The 16,080-nt window shown below is 45.1% G+C and overlaps 2 protein-coding genes across 4 annotated transcripts in view; both read right to left on the reverse strand.

The window, feature by feature from the left end:
* Nucleotides 1-484: 484 nt before the first annotated feature.
* Nucleotides 485-7,238, reverse strand: ms(2)34Fe (male sterile (2) 34Fe). The gene is made up of 9 exons (XM_030387141.2): nucleotides 6,855-7,238; nucleotides 6,484-6,794; nucleotides 6,334-6,419; nucleotides 3,259-5,854; nucleotides 1,752-2,299; nucleotides 1,495-1,649; nucleotides 1,175-1,385; nucleotides 1,011-1,118; nucleotides 485-951 (listed from the first exon to the last, which is right to left on the reverse strand). Exons 1-9 carry the CDS (start codon nucleotides 7,120-7,122, stop codon nucleotides 549-551), a joined length of 4,686 nt encoding a protein of 1,561 aa, XP_030243001.1. The 5' UTR covers nucleotides 7,123-7,238; the 3' UTR covers nucleotides 485-548.
* A 457-nt stretch (nucleotides 7,239-7,695) lies between these two features.
* Nucleotides 7,696-16,080, reverse strand: part of wb (wing blister) — a 101,930-nt gene continuing 93,545 nt past the window's right edge. The window contains exons 8-18 of one of the 3 annotated variants that reach the window (XM_089258679.1): nucleotides 15,417-15,813; nucleotides 14,319-15,348; nucleotides 13,565-14,222; nucleotides 12,761-13,501; nucleotides 12,405-12,687; nucleotides 11,875-12,025; nucleotides 11,151-11,808; nucleotides 9,137-9,755; nucleotides 8,709-8,842; nucleotides 8,408-8,636; nucleotides 7,696-8,339 (exon numbers count right to left, since the gene is read on the reverse strand). In XM_089258679.1, coding sequence (XP_089114805.1) covers nucleotides 8,188-8,339; nucleotides 8,408-8,636; nucleotides 8,709-8,842; nucleotides 9,137-9,755; nucleotides 11,151-11,808; nucleotides 11,875-12,025; nucleotides 12,405-12,687; nucleotides 12,761-13,501; nucleotides 13,565-14,222; nucleotides 14,319-15,348; nucleotides 15,417-15,813 — 5,052 coding nt within the window. In that variant the 3' untranslated portion in view covers nucleotides 7,696-8,187. Of the gene's footprint in view, nucleotides 8,340-8,407; nucleotides 8,637-8,708; nucleotides 8,843-9,136; nucleotides 9,756-9,819; nucleotides 9,860-10,541; nucleotides 10,982-11,150; nucleotides 11,809-11,874; nucleotides 12,026-12,404; nucleotides 12,688-12,760; nucleotides 13,502-13,564; nucleotides 14,223-14,318; nucleotides 15,349-15,416; nucleotides 15,814-16,080 lie in introns of those variants that run through there. The other 2 variants (XM_089258680.1, XM_089258681.1) reach the window with 2 other exon arrangements.

Here is a 16,080-nt window from a genome sequence, read left to right on the forward strand (position 1 = left end):
CCGGTTATCGATGTTTGGCTATTGCCAACCATAACAAAAAACAGCTGTTGTGTGCGATGGCTGCAATTTATGCCGGTATGACAGTGCGTAACTATCGTGCACGGTTTTAACAGATTTATTTGATTTAAAATAGGAAATCTAAATGTAAATGTAGTTTTGACAGGCTGTTTATGATAATATTGTAATGTAATGAATTTATTTATATCAATCAAAAAAGTTTTAAAAAGGCTGCACAATAGGTGCGCGCAGTTTTAAAATTTAAAAAAATGCTTTACGCGAAATTTGAGTAAGTTTTAAAAAGTAAAAATCAAATGCTTTGTAAATCAAAATGAGAAAACAACATGCAAAAATAATTTTCTTTTTATGTTTTCACATAATATTTATTACACTTCATCTAATTCAAGAATTCTGATAAAAAAAACTTGACACCAGATTATTTTAAATTTAAAAACAGGAAATATTTTTAAGTCAAACAAAAATTAAGTTTCTTGAGTGTTTTACAATATATTTATTACACTTCAAATGCTCGGCTAAACACAAATTGTTTTCTATTTGAGAGAGTTCAAGTATTTGGGACACAAACACTTTTTGCGGCGAGATTTAGAGAGGGGCGGATCCTTGTTTGGCTGTCCTTGATCCTTTTCTGTTACTATTATCGACTTGCTTACCTGCTGGGCCTCACTAAAGCGCTCAAAATGCGATTTCTCGGTGCATTTGGTGGTCATGAACTCGAAGAAATCAATATTGCGCACATGATAATGATAGCGATCCTTGAACTGGAAGTAATTCGGATAGACCTTGTGTCGCAGCATCGCCACATAGAGGCTGAGACGTTGCTGCTCCTGAAACATACGCCGCTTGTTCTCCAGATGATAGTTGCGCCAGCTGCGGTTGCTGATCTCCTTGTGGACGAGACCGCGTAGATGAGGATGCAAGTGGAAGATGAGCGCTCTACAAAGAGGTAATTAGAGATCGGGAATATCTTTAATCGTCAAGCCCAATAAACTCACTCGCTGAAGCGATGCTTGAGCTTGCGGAACTTGATTTTCTCGAAGGGATCCAGAAACAAATGGATGCGATCTGTATAGGCCAGCTGGGCAGGTATTTCCACAAAGATTCTATTTGGGGAATTAAACTGGAAAACCTGAAGAATATTTAATTGAAATCGCCTTACCTTGTGCTCATTACAGTGGCGAATTGTGGGACGTTGGGCGTTTCCGTCTTGGTGGGAAATCGTGGAAACTTGAGCATATCCTGATCGTAAAACTTTAATTTGGTTTCCATTTTGCTCGACATCGATTTCAGTTCCACGGGATCAATAAAAAAGTTGCCCGCACAAAAATTAAATGAGCCCATTGGAGGGACGGCCTTCATTAGCTCGATACCTATACGAATAAATAAATTAAAAATAATATATTTTAGCTAATATTTGAGATAGAATATCAGCATTAGCTAGTGCTCTACTCCTGATCTTTTCCTATTGGTATTTCTTACCCTTCTTACGACAGTCGTCCAGAGTGGCCTCCACAAAGTAGACGGTGCGCCATTTGGCGCAGGAGCATTTGATAAACTGGTGAAACTCTTCAACCCAGGACTGAAATGCGTTTGTCAAACTCTTTTGCAAATCCACGTTTAGCTGAATGTTGTCGCTGTTGGAAGAGAAAGATTGATTGATCGAGAAGTCCTTTTAAATTTAAAGCATCTCTTTCCAGAGCTATCACCCAATATAGATTTAGACTTCGTTCACTTACCGCTCTACATAAGTATTATCATCGCAGTTAAATTTACGCAAATTCGCTACAATCTCCAAACGATCCATTAGCATATCGATTTGAATATTGGGTGCTTGAATGGTCACCGCGGCGCTCTGATATGGAAATTTAAGTGTTCTCTTGCCACCGGTATATTTGGTCCATTCGTCGGGATCGGGCTCGGAGGATGTATCATCGCATATGGTTTCCTCTTCGATATCCTGCATATTTTCTCGCATCGACTCCTCCTCCAATTTATAGATGCGAACTTGTAAATTGTCAGTGGCATAGATGGTCGTATCCAACTTCAGATCTGCCTTATTGATGTGCGTAAAATTGAATTTGGTGCCGGCGTAATACTTGTTCTCGATCAAATACTCATCGGGCTCGTAAGCTGTGAAGCTATGATCATATACATACATATCCTCTGGCTCGATTTCCTGTACAAACTCGACTTCCTCGTCTTTCGATGTTGACTGAACTGAGTGATTTGATACCTGATGCTCCACAAACGAGCTACCGCCTGGTACATTTATATAGATGGTCTCCTGTGAAACATTTGTCGGCATATCAGCATTAAGTATGTATGTGTTCACTAACATTTCAATGTGGGTGTTGCAATATGATTAACAAATTGATAGTAAGGGCTATTCGTTTATCTATTTGTATTCCTAGTGGCAAGGGCAGATTTGCGATAGTAGTAGTAGATAGTAGATAGACAGGGAGACAGACAGACATACGAACAAGATATATAGGAAACCAATATGCATAGTTACATAAATCTGATGAATTCATTACGCTACTCAAGAATATATATACATATATGTATAAGGCTATATTTTAATATACATAATAACTTATGTACATCCATTAATTTATTTCTGTTCTATAGTTCTCTTAAGGACTAAAACGTTTTCCTCAATTTAAGGATATTTTATCCCATATTTATATATCAAACAGGCTAGATCTAGCGTAAAATAGGCTAAGCTGCCAACACTGGTGGACTCCTGCTTTAAATTGCCTTTGCAAACGCACACATATACAGTGAAATGTACTGCTACAAATCCAAACACACATGCTTACCATTGCCTGTGCAAAAACACACACACACATTTAAATACTTCTCCTATTGGCTATGCATAGGCAACACACATACACACATGCAAATGCTTTAAGCTGGCTTTTGCAAGTGCACTTTCTGCATACACACGCACACATACAAAAAACCTGTGCGTGTATGCTTAATGTAGTTGTAATTGTATTGTGAATGTATTTCGTGCCGTTTGCAGTGGCTTTGCTGGATGAGACGTTGCGCGATAACTTAATGAGTTACATGGCTGAGACCTGCGGCTCGAATCTCGTACAGAGTCAGTTTTATGTTTTGGATGTCTAATTATTTTTTTTTTTTAAACATAATTGACTGTCTTTGTAAGCATTGATGTAAATATCAAATAATCTCTAGTCTGTCAGACACTTGCAACTAATTTGCTTTCATGTTCAACTTTACCACATCCGAATCGACATCGGTATCTTTTTGCTTCTTCCTAGTCAAATGAGAGCTGCTCGAACTGATTTGCTTATCAATGTCGTCCTCGGCAATGCCCTGATCCCAATGCGCTGTTGTTCTGGTGGTGATCAAGGTGCCATCGCTGTGATAGCAGCGCAGCGAATCATGTGTCCAGACCATGCGCACTCCATCATCCCGCATCGCATAGCTCTCGTTGGCATAGTAATCATGCCATTCCGTTACCCGAATCGGCTTGCCGCACCGTATCTCATGGCCCTGCACGTGGACGACGCTGCCCAGCGATGTGGTCAGCTTCAGGTGCTTGAAGGTCAGATTGAATAGCTGCATGATGAATTCCAGAAACTTAATCTCCGCATCAATGCTGGCAAACAGAGCTGTGGCCTGGGCCAATTTCATTTGACGCGCCTCCAGCTTGGCCGCCCGTGCGGCTAGAGTTTCGGATGAGGTGGAGCCCGGCTCCTGCGAACGCCGCCCCTTCGCATCCGACCCGCCTACTGTGCGATTCGTCAACGATGTATTCCTCGGCTTACTCAACTTTTTGGCCGCGCATTTCGGCAAAGGCTTGTAGCTGCTGTACGTTGATTGGGTGGAGCAGGCATTGATGAAGCTCGGATCATCCTCAACTACGCCCTCGTCCTCCTCGACCACCTCCGGCGCGCTATACAATCGATAGACCTCACCATTATAGCGCATTATCATCACCATATCGTTGTTGGTATAGAAGGTGATGACGCAGCCGTAGGGCGTATGAACGCGCCGACTTTCGTTCAGCTCGCTCTGCTGACCCGACCACAAGTTCTCCACATGGGTGTCGTGGTAGTAGAGGGTCAAGCCATTCGGATAGTTGAGCACCGCCTTGGCGCATTCATCGGCCTTGGGACTTACACGCAAGCTAAGGCCATTCGGTGTCTGAAAGCGTATATTCGGCGATACATTATCCATTCTGCCCAGCTCGTTGGTCAGGTGCAACGTCTGCTTATCTATCTCCAGGGTGAGGCATTTGTTCATCTGCCTAAAGTTCCATTTCTCCTCGTAGAGCTTTATTAGGCCCTCTTCAAAGTAATATTTCGAGTTTTTCACATTGATCGTCTGCCGTGCATCATCCAAATTGTAGCCCTTGAGCATCGGATGATCCGGGCCTAGACCAATATATGTTGGCTTCTCAGAGTAATTTGTTTTGGAAGCTTCTCTGCGAAGTGTACTGATTCGCCCCGTGGAGTTGCGTACTGATTTATTGGACACACGAAAACTTTCCTTGCTCCTCAATCGGGAGAGTCGCGGTGACTTCGCCTTCGACGCAGTCTCTTTGGGCTCCACATCCTTTTTGGAGTCCGTCATCCTTTGGGCCTTTAGCGATTTGGGGCGTACGAACACGTTCGGCTGAACAATACTATAACGCTTCCGTGGCGGACAGCTATATGGCGTCGTGTTCGTCTCTTCAAAATCACTGGCAACGTCCAGACTTAAGGCACTCAGATGATCGGAATGCGTGTGTTCCCCCTTAACATCGATCGCTGTTTCAAACATCTGAGGCGTGACCAAATCCCTGAGAAACGCCTGCATCTCATAAAGCGTAAAGTCGCGAAAGCATAGACGTGTCGGTATAACCAATTGCTTCTCATTCTCAAAGACCTCGTTCTGGATGCGCCGAAATGAAAAAAGCCGTATATTTGGTTGAATTTCCTCGATATTATAGTTGTCATACTCATTGATCAGCTGTATAATGCGCTGGCACACCGAATCGTCCGTCAAATATAGTTGCCCGAATTTGGGCAAACGGCGCGGTTCCCCATCGCCATTATAGGGCGTATAGTAGAGCTTCTCTATGATGTAGCCCGAGCTGAAATAACGCCGCAGCACATTGTACTCCAAGCACGCATGATAGATATTTCGCATTAGGCTCTGATCCATGTAGGATATAACGCTCTCGAGCAGCGTATTCGCCTGCTCGACGAACAACAGCTCGTTTTTCATCAGCTTAATAATGCTCTTGAAGGCATTCGCATAGACCTTGATTTTATCCAGAGTTTTGGTATATAAATTCGATGTGGGATTTGCTAGCATCAGTACCTCCATTTCGGTCATCAAATCGCGCGGATTACCGAACGTACACATCAGTGACTCGAGGTACAAATAGACCGAGGCATCATCGTCGTGCACTGCCGGCATCTCAGCCTTCAAATAGTGTCCCTGAATGCTCAGAGAGTCGGCCATTTGGAAGCTGGACAACATGCTGGTGCTCGGACTCATTTTGACATCGATCTGACAGTACGGCTTCACATAGTACTCGTCATATTGCTCCCGCAACACTTTCATATCGTACAGAAACCAGGTGAGCTGGTCAAAAATATTCCTCGAATACCTGGCCGCCTGGCACATGGACATCTGCGGCAGCTGTTGCTGCATTATGCCAACGGGCTTTGTCGACACCCGCTTACGGAGCTTATAAATATCGGCCTGGATTGTCTCGATGGTCTCGCGGCGCTCCTTCTCGATACGTGGACGCGGCACCAGCACATCATAGGCACACTCCTTGGGCAGAAAGTGCACGATTCCACGCAACGGCTGATTCATTCTAAAGGTGAAGAAGTTATTGGCATATTACCTATAAAGGTGTATCAAAAGTGTGAGTGTAATTCAGATTAGGTCGTTCGCCTATTGCTAACTCGGACTACAAGTTGAAGATCGAACGTTGGACAGTTCCTTTTTAGCCCCGACTCAAGGGAATATGCGTATTGAACGTCGGAAAAACTTGAATGAATAACAGCTGTTTCTTCTAGTTTCACCTCAAGGAAATATGTAGAGTAAGAGAGTAAAAGAATCAGTAACCCAAAAGCCCGCTCTTCTTTCTAATAGCGACTAGTTTCAACACCTTTCAGATCTTTTGTGGAGTGTATTGAAAATCTAATACGAAATGTTAATCAGAGTAGATTTAGATTTAGATTTAGCCTAAGATCGCACTTTTTTCGAGTTCCAACCAAATCTTCATCATGTTATTCTAGAGCGAATTCTCAGCCCCAAAACCAGTCCAGAAACTAATATCATCCAACTTACGTGAGCAAAGTCTTGTAGAAATTATTTTGTAGGGTACCAATGATGACAATAAGTATTGTCGTGTTCGCAGGAGCATCTTTAATATACTGAAATTGAAGTGAAGATATAAAATTAGATTTGACAAGAAGACAAATTCATTTTGAGCCTTACCTGACGCTTGGACAGCGGTTGGCCCTTGCCCACTTTGTGGTGTTCCTTGGCCGTAACGCTGAAGCATGTGATTTTGGCCAACGAAACGGTGTCGGTGTCCTTGGACTTGGCAGAACGTTTCGACTCGGCTGGCTTCTCCTTTTTGGCGTCAGGCGATCGTATCTTTAGCTGGGCGGGCATACTCTTCTGATAGTACTTGAGCATATTGAAGCTCAGCTCCGCTTCAATCTTACGGGTTATGAACTCATATTCACGCAGGCAGCTCTCAATGCGCAACAGCGTATGGGTCATAGGATCGGTGGGTAAAAATTCTAGTGATAAACGCCCAAAATGCTGATCACACGAGGTAAATCAGTTGCAGCTCCGCTCACCTGACTGTCTGCCCTTGCCGCTGGTTCGAGTCTTCCTCCGGTTGGCCAAGCGATTATCCTCCAGTTCCGCATCCAGATCGATGACAAACAGAAATTGTCGCAGCCCGAGCTTGATCTGATTGATGTATTCATCTCGCACCGCTCGCAATCCGTTGTCATAGAAATTGACGCAGAAAATTTCGTAGCTGCCCGATGCTGATGAGGTCAGAGACTTTCGAGTGCTACGACGACCGCTATATTCTGTTCTTCGGGTACTTAATACACTCATTATGGCCAGTTTATTTTCGAATGTAACCGGTGTTTCAAAAATATAAAAACCGAAAATATCCCTTTGTTTCTGAAGGTTAAGGCAAATTCAACTGGCATTGAATGTGTATTATTATATTTATATATTTAACAAATTCCTAATAATTGTTTAGTTAATATCCAATTATTGGATTCTTTGTATCGAAAACTTGATATCAGCATTTTGAAATAATTTAATTAAAGCTAAAAAAGCTAAAATAGTAAGTTAAAGATCGAATCTTAGGTATCGAGATATTTGAAGGAGAAGATAGTGAACTAATGCTCAAGAGTCCGGAGACTCCTTCAAGAGGTTCGAAGAGAATTTGTAATGTTAATATAACATATTCCAATAGGTTTTATATGAAACATAATGATCAAATGGAAGCAGTCTAAATCCACATAATTATTATATAAAATATTTATATACCTATAGGGATTATATTTATATATAAGAAAAGAATCTACACAGCAAATAAATATATATTTATTACCAAAAAATTTTTTTTAATAAATCGTTTTATATTTTGGAACATTAAAACTTAAAATTAATTTATATGTAAGATTCTTAGGCTAAAAATGTGTTATGTACAAATGAATATGTATTTAAATTATGAACTACACTAATCGAAATATTTATGCGATATTGAAACGTGTTTTTAAATATAAATAGGTAATGTACAAATGGGAGATTCACAAGGTATACGATAAAAAAAAATTAAATAAAATCGATGCGCAAACTTAAAGCCTCTTTAAAATAAAAAAAATAAATTAAAAGTTAAATAAATTAAATATTTGTGTGGGACCTACTAATATATATAATATAATATATAATAATATATATGTATGTAGTATGTAAAATGCAGTCACTGGCTAAACGTATAGCTAGGTATATATTACTTATATGGCAGTGATATACTACGAACTGGACGTTGTCTAAGTCTAAGTCTAAAACTCCTATTTGATCACAATGCATTTGGAAAAGTTTTGGTGTGGCATCAACAACAGGAACCAGAAAACGTTCCGCGATCTCTACATATTTCGATATATTTCAATCATCGCTGGAGACAAGACACTCGCTGAGCAGCACATTGTGCAGATCATCCATATCGATCCAATCGCGTCTCTCATTGCGTATGGAGACATTACGTATGCAGCCCTTGAAGTTATCGCGGGACAACAAACAGCCACTCGGTGCAATATCTGAAATACAAATATGTATACAAGTTAAAGAAGTCCTTATATATAGACGTATCCTAGCCTAAGCTCACCTGGCAGTCCGCCTATGTAGAGGGGCGAACGTGTTTGCACCTTGCCCGCATTGCGTTGGCTCGACATGCTGATCGTGGCGGGCAGCTGATCGATCCTCAGCGCAATCTGCTCGCCGTCATAGAGCGCGGATATGTTGTGCCATTTATTGTCGCACAAAGCATATTTGTCCGGCAGCGTAGACTCCACGCGGAAGGGCACACCATCGCCCAGATCACATGAGAAAACGATCTGTAAGAGGGAGAGAGAGAGAAAGTACTTTGATAAATATGCGAAAAATTTGTAAAGTTTAGTAAAACTCACATTGCCATTGCTTAGCTCCAGCGAGAGCGAAGGAAAGTTGTTGGGCTCGGATACGCTTAGCAATATGCCGGATAGCTCAGAGGTGCGAAATTCCAATTCCAGTTCCAAATATTTGGCCACATGAAAGTTTCTCTCTGTAAGGGAAGACAATAAGCGTTAGAAATGATGTATGTAGAGGTAGTGAAAAGGAAAGGGAGGGAAACTAGCTCTACTTAAACAAGACAGAATGTTTCTATGGCATCTGAAAGCTCGGCTAGACTACGGATCTACAAATCTCAAATCTTAGATATTTACATGAGGAAATAATCCTCTATGATAACTATCATAACGAATTTACTCCATAAATATGTATACTTAGGATATGTCTATCTTATCTACTTTGATAGTGGATTATTTCCCTTAACAACACATAGAGCCCGCCCACTCACTGTATATGGCATAGGCATCGCCTGGGAAGTAACTGCCGCGCTCCACTTTCGGGAAACATTGTCCGACATTTGCGTGCTTGCCCGGACGTGCCAGATCCTGTGTGCTATTGTTGATGCTGAATCGCCGCAGACAGCCCTTGAAGGGCTCGAGGCGCATATAGAGCTCCGAGGGCACCTTGACCGGTGCCTGGGGCAGGCCGCCGACCAGCATGAGCTGTGAGGCGCCTATTTTCTTGGGCACCTTCATCTGGGCCGAGGTCTTTTGATCTGTGCGTCCAATCTCGACGCTCAGCGTAACCTTGCGATCGCGGCAGCTGATCGTAACCCGATGCCATTCGCCGTCGTTCAGCTTGGCGGTGAGCAGCAGCTCCTCGCGCCTCCGTCCGCGCACTATCAACACCAGCTGGCCATCCTTGAGCAGCAGGGTGACATAGTGCTTGGGCTTCTCCTTGCTGCCCGGCGATAAGTAGAGCATACCATTCGGATAGAACGAGCGGAACTCGAAGCTCAGCTGGAAGTTGCGTTGCCAGAAGTGACGCTCGGGCAGCTTCAGCTGCGAGTAGCTATAGAGTTCGTCGCCGAACTTGAAGGCATTCGGCTCGTAGGAGTAGCTCCCGATCTGTAAGCAAATGGAAAGGATCAATCGAAGCTTTTGCTTTGAAGCGAATGGGAACTTAACTCACCGCGACGACTTTGTGTTAGTTCTGAGCTTTTGTGAGCGAGCTTTCACAGCGTGAGGTTAAGAAATAATAAAATAACTGGCATGATTTTTGGTTTCTTTTTTCTTTTGTTAAAAATGTTCGTTCGCTTTTATTTAAAAATGTGATAACAAGTTGAAGAAGGCAAAAAGTTATTCGTATGATACATCAATGAAAGCAAAAACGTACACAAAGCGTTGATGAGTGAAAAATGTGATGTAAATATGTGATATCTATATATAAAAATGTATTTATAGATTTTTCCTTATGGGCTATATTTGAGCTTATAATATACAAAAGATATGTTATGAAAATATGAAATATTTACATAATAAGTGTGCTGTTGTCATGTGTAATTTAACATCCAAATGCGACCCAGAGCTTTTTGTGAAACTTAACATTTATTATACTTCTTAAATTTAACAAAGCTGGCTAACAAGAGCTTTAAGAAACTTTTAAACTGAAATGAATGGTTATATATAGTATTGAAGAGTTGATATCAAAACCAAACTAAATAGGTATGAAATAGAATGAATAAACATCTTTGTATTTGGAAGCTTTGAGAAATAGATTGAACAACATTTTAAATTCAATTGAGTGCTTTAAAAAATCAAGTGCTTGAAAGCTCTGAACTGAGACTAGGTATGTATATGTTAATCCAACTTGCATAATATCCTTATACATAACTGAGCAAGCTTGCAAGAGCTTTAATAAACTTAAAAAAGCTTTTGTAATCTTAAAAGTTATTAGCAATTGAAAAAGACTTTTATATGCCTTTCAACCAAATTTTTGCTCATTGTGAACCAACTTCCATTGAATGCTTAAATCTAGTTAAGCCAGCTTACAAGAGCTTTTCGAGCACACAAAACAGCTTTTGACTCTGTAAGCTAGCTTGTATGCCAACAAAGCATAAAAGCTTTAGCGAATGACATCGTTTGGTTAAATCTGAGGTTATATTTTGATGATTTTGTATGATTAATCCACATGTAGACCACATTGAGTAGCTATGTTTAGTAAGCTGAATTTGATTTATTTGTTTTTTTTTGTTTAGGCGAAATTAGTATACAAAAGAGCTTTTCTTGCAGCGCAGCGCTTGAAGCTTTTTGCGTAGCAGCTTTTGTGACATAATTGCTTAGCAACTAAAATCCTATAAGAACAAAAAGAAACATTGAAGTCGATCAGAATGTTGAGAGTTAGATAGCCACAAATCTCTGTATATAAATGATATATATATACGTGATATATACATGCAGTAAACCCACGCCCTCAATTTCCATTACCCACAAAATACCAGAGAATTCATATTACAAACTTACCCGCTTGCAGCCCTCCGGTGAGGCGGTGAAACTCTTCCCAATCATTGGCTCCGTCTTGAGCAGCACATCGTAGAGAGCGCCCTTGGGACTGCCCATGACTGGACCGTTGCGTCCGATCTGCACATTGACAAAGGTCAGGGCATCATTGAAATTGATCGTACGGTTATTGAACACCACATCCCGCACGGCACCCTCCAGCTTCACAAAGGTGGGCGCCAAGGGTGTGTAGATCTCGTGGGGCGGTGCACCGCCAATGTAGAGCCCGCCCGCATCCTGGGGTAGACTGATGATTGAGGGTGAGCCCGTCAGGGTGCGAACCTCCTGCAGTTCATCGTCCACCATCAACTCCAGGCGGCGTCCGGTCTTACTGAGATTGATCACATGCAACTCGCCATCGTTCAGCTGGCTGGCATTGGAGGACATCTTGATGAAGCTGCGGCCGGAATTGAGCCACACCTGCAGCTGGCCATCGACCAGACTCATCGAGTAGTTGCCCTTGATATCCTTGGCATCGTAGTCGCCAAGCACTTCGGGTGGATAGGCGGCCAGCAGCAGCAGACAATCGGCCTGAAGCGTGCGGAACACCAGAGCCACATTGGCACGCTTGCGCAGCGACTGCGATGGCAGCTCCAAGTAGCCATTGCCCGAGAAGCCAGCTCTGTGGAGGGGCAAAGCAAAGTTGGGTAAGTGAGCAGGCATTATGCATATCTATGTGTGTGCTTACTTTGTAATCATGTCCTTGCAGGAGGACTCCACGCCAAAGTATGTAGAGCTCTCGAGCGGATCATAGGTCTCGCCATTCACCTGCACATCCATCATGCAGCCGAGGAAGGGATTATCAGCGCCGGGTGCTTTAGTAGTGCCTGAAGTAAAGCCTGTGGAAATGAAAGTAAACGTGTGTGAGTATATATCTATATATATTATGAGCCTGGAGGTAAGAAATGGGTAGAATATATTATAGTTAGTCACTTTTTATATTAATATTATGTAATAAACTAACTAATTATAAATACAGTAGAATCCGGATATAACGACGCCTCTGGGAAACTTTAACTTTACTCATCAAAGTTTACTGGGAACTATAATTTTCGTCGTAATAACCGAACGGACGCTATAAGCGGAGTCTTTGTAACCACAGTCTACCGTATACGAAAACCAATTATGTATACGATATGTCTATAAGTCCGACTCAATTATAATATCTCAATGAATCCCATTATCTATGATAGACTCAGCCAATTGCCAATGCCCTACCTGGTGGCACGCCTCCCAGATAATACACCGCCTTGGACAGATCCGGCAGCATGTGACTCTTCACGGGCAATGTGGGTGCGCCGGAGATGGGGCGATCATTGTTCACGCGCAGCATTCCATTCTCGGTGCTGCGTCGTGTGGAGAACTCGCGCGCCGCCTCGATTTTGATCCACTGGCCGGTGTTGTACTTTTTGGTGGTATTTATCTCCAGCTTGGACTCGTCGCCATAATCGATGCGGAACATGATGCGACCGCGACTCAATGTGACCGAAACGGAGCGGTTCTAAGAGAGAGAGAGAGAGAGAGGTGAGAGGTGAGTGGATTGAAGGTAGTTGAAGTAAAGTCAATAGACTCACATTCTTGTCATCAACCGCCAGGAAGAGCAGCGCATTCTCGTCCAGCGTGCGGAAGGTCATCTGCAGCGCAAAGAGATTCTTGCGATAGGGGCGCGGTCGCGTCTTCTTCAGCTGCGCATAGCCGAGGCCATTGAAGTGCCGTGCCACCGAGGAGGCCGTTGATTCCCTGGCGCCAATCATGGCACCGCCACACCGTCCCTCGCTGCTGATGAAGTTCCATAGGCCCAGCGGTTTATTGTCCACCTCCACCTGGTGCACGACTACATTTAGACCCGGTGTTTGGTCCTTGGACGCCGGGCCGCCCAGCAAGATGCGCTCGTCGTGAGTCTGATAGAAACGCGTGTGCTCCGCATCCGTGGAGCCGGTAACCGGAGAGCCAGGCATCAAGGAGCCAAAGTTGTTCATGCGGCGCACCAGCAGGCTGCCCAGGTTCAGTGTGCGATTCGCTTCCACGTGATACCAGGCATCGTCGTATTTGGGATCGCGCGTCTGCACCTCGAGCGGATGCGTTATGGTCGCCGTGCTGCCGCCCAGATACCAAATCAGCCGCACATGCCTCCTGTACAGCTCCAAAGTGATGTGGCGACCCTCGCTGCCCTGCACGAGCAACAGCGGCGAGTTGCCCATGTGATTGGAGAGGCTGAAGCTCAAGCGCAGCGAATTGGAGGTGCTCAGGCCATAGGAGACGGGCAGATAGCTGCGACTGCACTTGGGGCCCAGCGACTCCAGCGAGACATCGATCTGGCCCAAGGAAAAACACATTTGAATCGAGTTATAGTAGAGCTGATGAGATCGTCCACTTACCGCCTCGGCTGCATGCCTAGCCTTGGCTATTTGATCCCTCAGCTGCTGCAGCTGGCTGGCCATGCTGTTGTTCCACTGCTCGAAGATCTGCTGCTCCTTGGCCGCCTGCTGCTCGATGTAGCTGAGCGAGACGTTGCCCAGCCGCAAGTTCGTTTTCGTCAGCGAGATATTCTCCTCGGCCATGCCCAGCTTGATCTCCCAGTCTGGCTCGAGCATGGCAAAGGACTTGCGCATATGCTGTATGGACTGCTGCAGCTCCTTCGCCCTCCTCAGCTCCTGGCGCATCTCGTCGCTGGTCTGCTGCGCCAGTTTCATGCTCTGCTGCGCATCGCGTCGCGCCGAGCCATTCCTGAGCAACTGCAGCTGGCTGGTGATGTTATTGCTGCGCTGTCCCGTCTCAAAGATGGTGCGCTTGATGCCCTCCACCTGCTGTTGCTGCTGCTGCAGCTTGCCCTTCAGAACGGTGGATTTTTGCATTTGCTGCAAGGCCTCACGCTGCAGCTGCTTGGAGCGCTGCAGCGAGTGCTTAGCACGTTCGATCATCGAGCTGCCGTCGCTGGGATAAAGTGTGCTTTGGGCCTCGAACACGCGCTCCTTGGCCAGCAGCGATGCCTGCTGAGCGGCTGCAATGGCCAGCGAAATGTTGCTGTGGGCGGAGCTGAGAGAGAGAGAGAGAGAGAGAGAGAGAGAGAGAGAGAGAGGCAGATTGGGTGAGTAAGGAGTGCTCTCGTTGGGCTATGGAATCACTACTCACCTGGCCAGCATGGCAATGCGTGCCGCATTGCGCGTCGGCTGGAATTGCTTGGCATATTCGTTGGAGCGTTCGAGCAGACGTGCTGCATGCTTCTCTGCCTTGGGTAGCCAATGCTTGCGCACCTCGCGCTGCAGCTCCAGCTCCACGAGAAGCGTCGCATTCAGCTGCGCTGCGGCCGCAGCCAGTTGACGTCGCTGCGCGTTCAGTTGCAATTGATGCTCAATGCTCGTTCGGAGATTTTTATGGCCGAGCTCAGTTTGACGTGGATTCAACTGTTGCTGTATGTGTTGGTCCAGTGCGCTCAGCTCCTGGTACTGCTCGGCCACATGGCCGCTGAGATTGCGCACATGCTCGAGCACATCCTCCGCCTCGCTCTCCACGTCCTGGGTGCGATCGAGGTGCAGCCGCATATCGGCCACACGATAATTGGTTTGATTCAGATCGCGCCAGAGCATCTCGAGGCGCGCTCGCTGATCGTAGGCCGCATCGGAGGCGTTGCCGGTGGCATAGAAGAGCTCCCAGGCGCAGTCGCTGGAGCTGCGAATGTCTTGGACCATGTGATGATGCTGCTGAATGGCTTCCAGATAGAATCGGGCCTGCTTCAGGGCCGTGGGCAGACTGAGATGATGGGCGCCCGTGCCATAGTTGCGCAAATCCTGCAAGGTCTGCATTTGCTCGCCACGCATTTTGCGCACGTCCTGCTGAAGGACCAGAGCCGACTCCTGCATCGACTGCAGCGCATGCTGTCGCTTGCCAATGGTGGCCAGAGCTTTCCGGGACTGGAACTTATTATTCTCCGCATGCGCATCCATCTTGAGCAGGGCGCCCACGTCATAGCCCAACAGCAGCTGCCGGGCCTGGCTAACGTCCTGTTGGCGGGCACGCCACTCCTTATAGGCGCGCTCGTACTCACTCAACTTGAGGTAAGGCGCCGGAATGCCCGTCAGGTCCATGTTGTGCAGCCCGCGGCGCAGCTTGTGCCCCACCAGCTCCACATAGTCCAGCAGCAGCAGCGTGCAGTTGTCGCAAACTGAAAAGACAAAGGGTTCACATCAATTGAAAATAGCTTCTACAGGGTATTTCACTTCGTATACTCACGCCTGCAGCCCTGGTCTTGCAGATGGTGGCGCTGTGCCATGCACTTATCGCACTTTAAGCCTGTGACACCCTCCCGGCAGTGGCACTGCCCCGTCTGCGCATCACAGCCCTCCGCCCGTAGGCCATCCACGTGGCAGTCGCACGCCTGGCAGCTGCTGTTCGGATACTGCATCGGATTGCCAAAGTAGCCCGGCTGACAGTGCTCGCACAGGCGGCCCGTGTAGCCGGGCTTGCAGACGCAGCTCACTTCGCCCTCGCGCACATTGCAGCCGCGTGCGAAATTGCGATTCGTCTCCGGGCAAGGGCAGGCCTGGCATCCGTGCCGTGAATTCGGATCTCCGTAGTAGCCATCGGCGCAGTGCTGGCAATGCGCACCGCCGCTATTATCGCGACAATTCTGCAAGAGAAATTTGCCAGGGTTACACAGTTGTGCAAAAATAAGTATGAAATGAATATATGAATAACAATAACACAAAATAATAATTATAATAAATAAACTTCATTTTTTCATATTTAAATTATGAATACATACATATATTCATAAAATTTTGCAACAAATTATAATATATTTAATATTTGACATGCATAAATATTAAAATTCAATTTGATTTCTCATACTAAATTCAATTTGCATAAAATTACTCAATTGTGCTTATTGGCAATG

The sequence above is a fragment of the Drosophila navojoa genome, chromosome 3, assembly GCF_054131105.1.
Source record: "Drosophila navojoa isolate 15081-1374.11 chromosome 3, UAZ_NAV_1.0, whole genome shotgun sequence".
NCBI classification, from domain to species: Eukaryota; Metazoa; Arthropoda; class Insecta; order Diptera; family Drosophilidae; genus Drosophila; species Drosophila navojoa.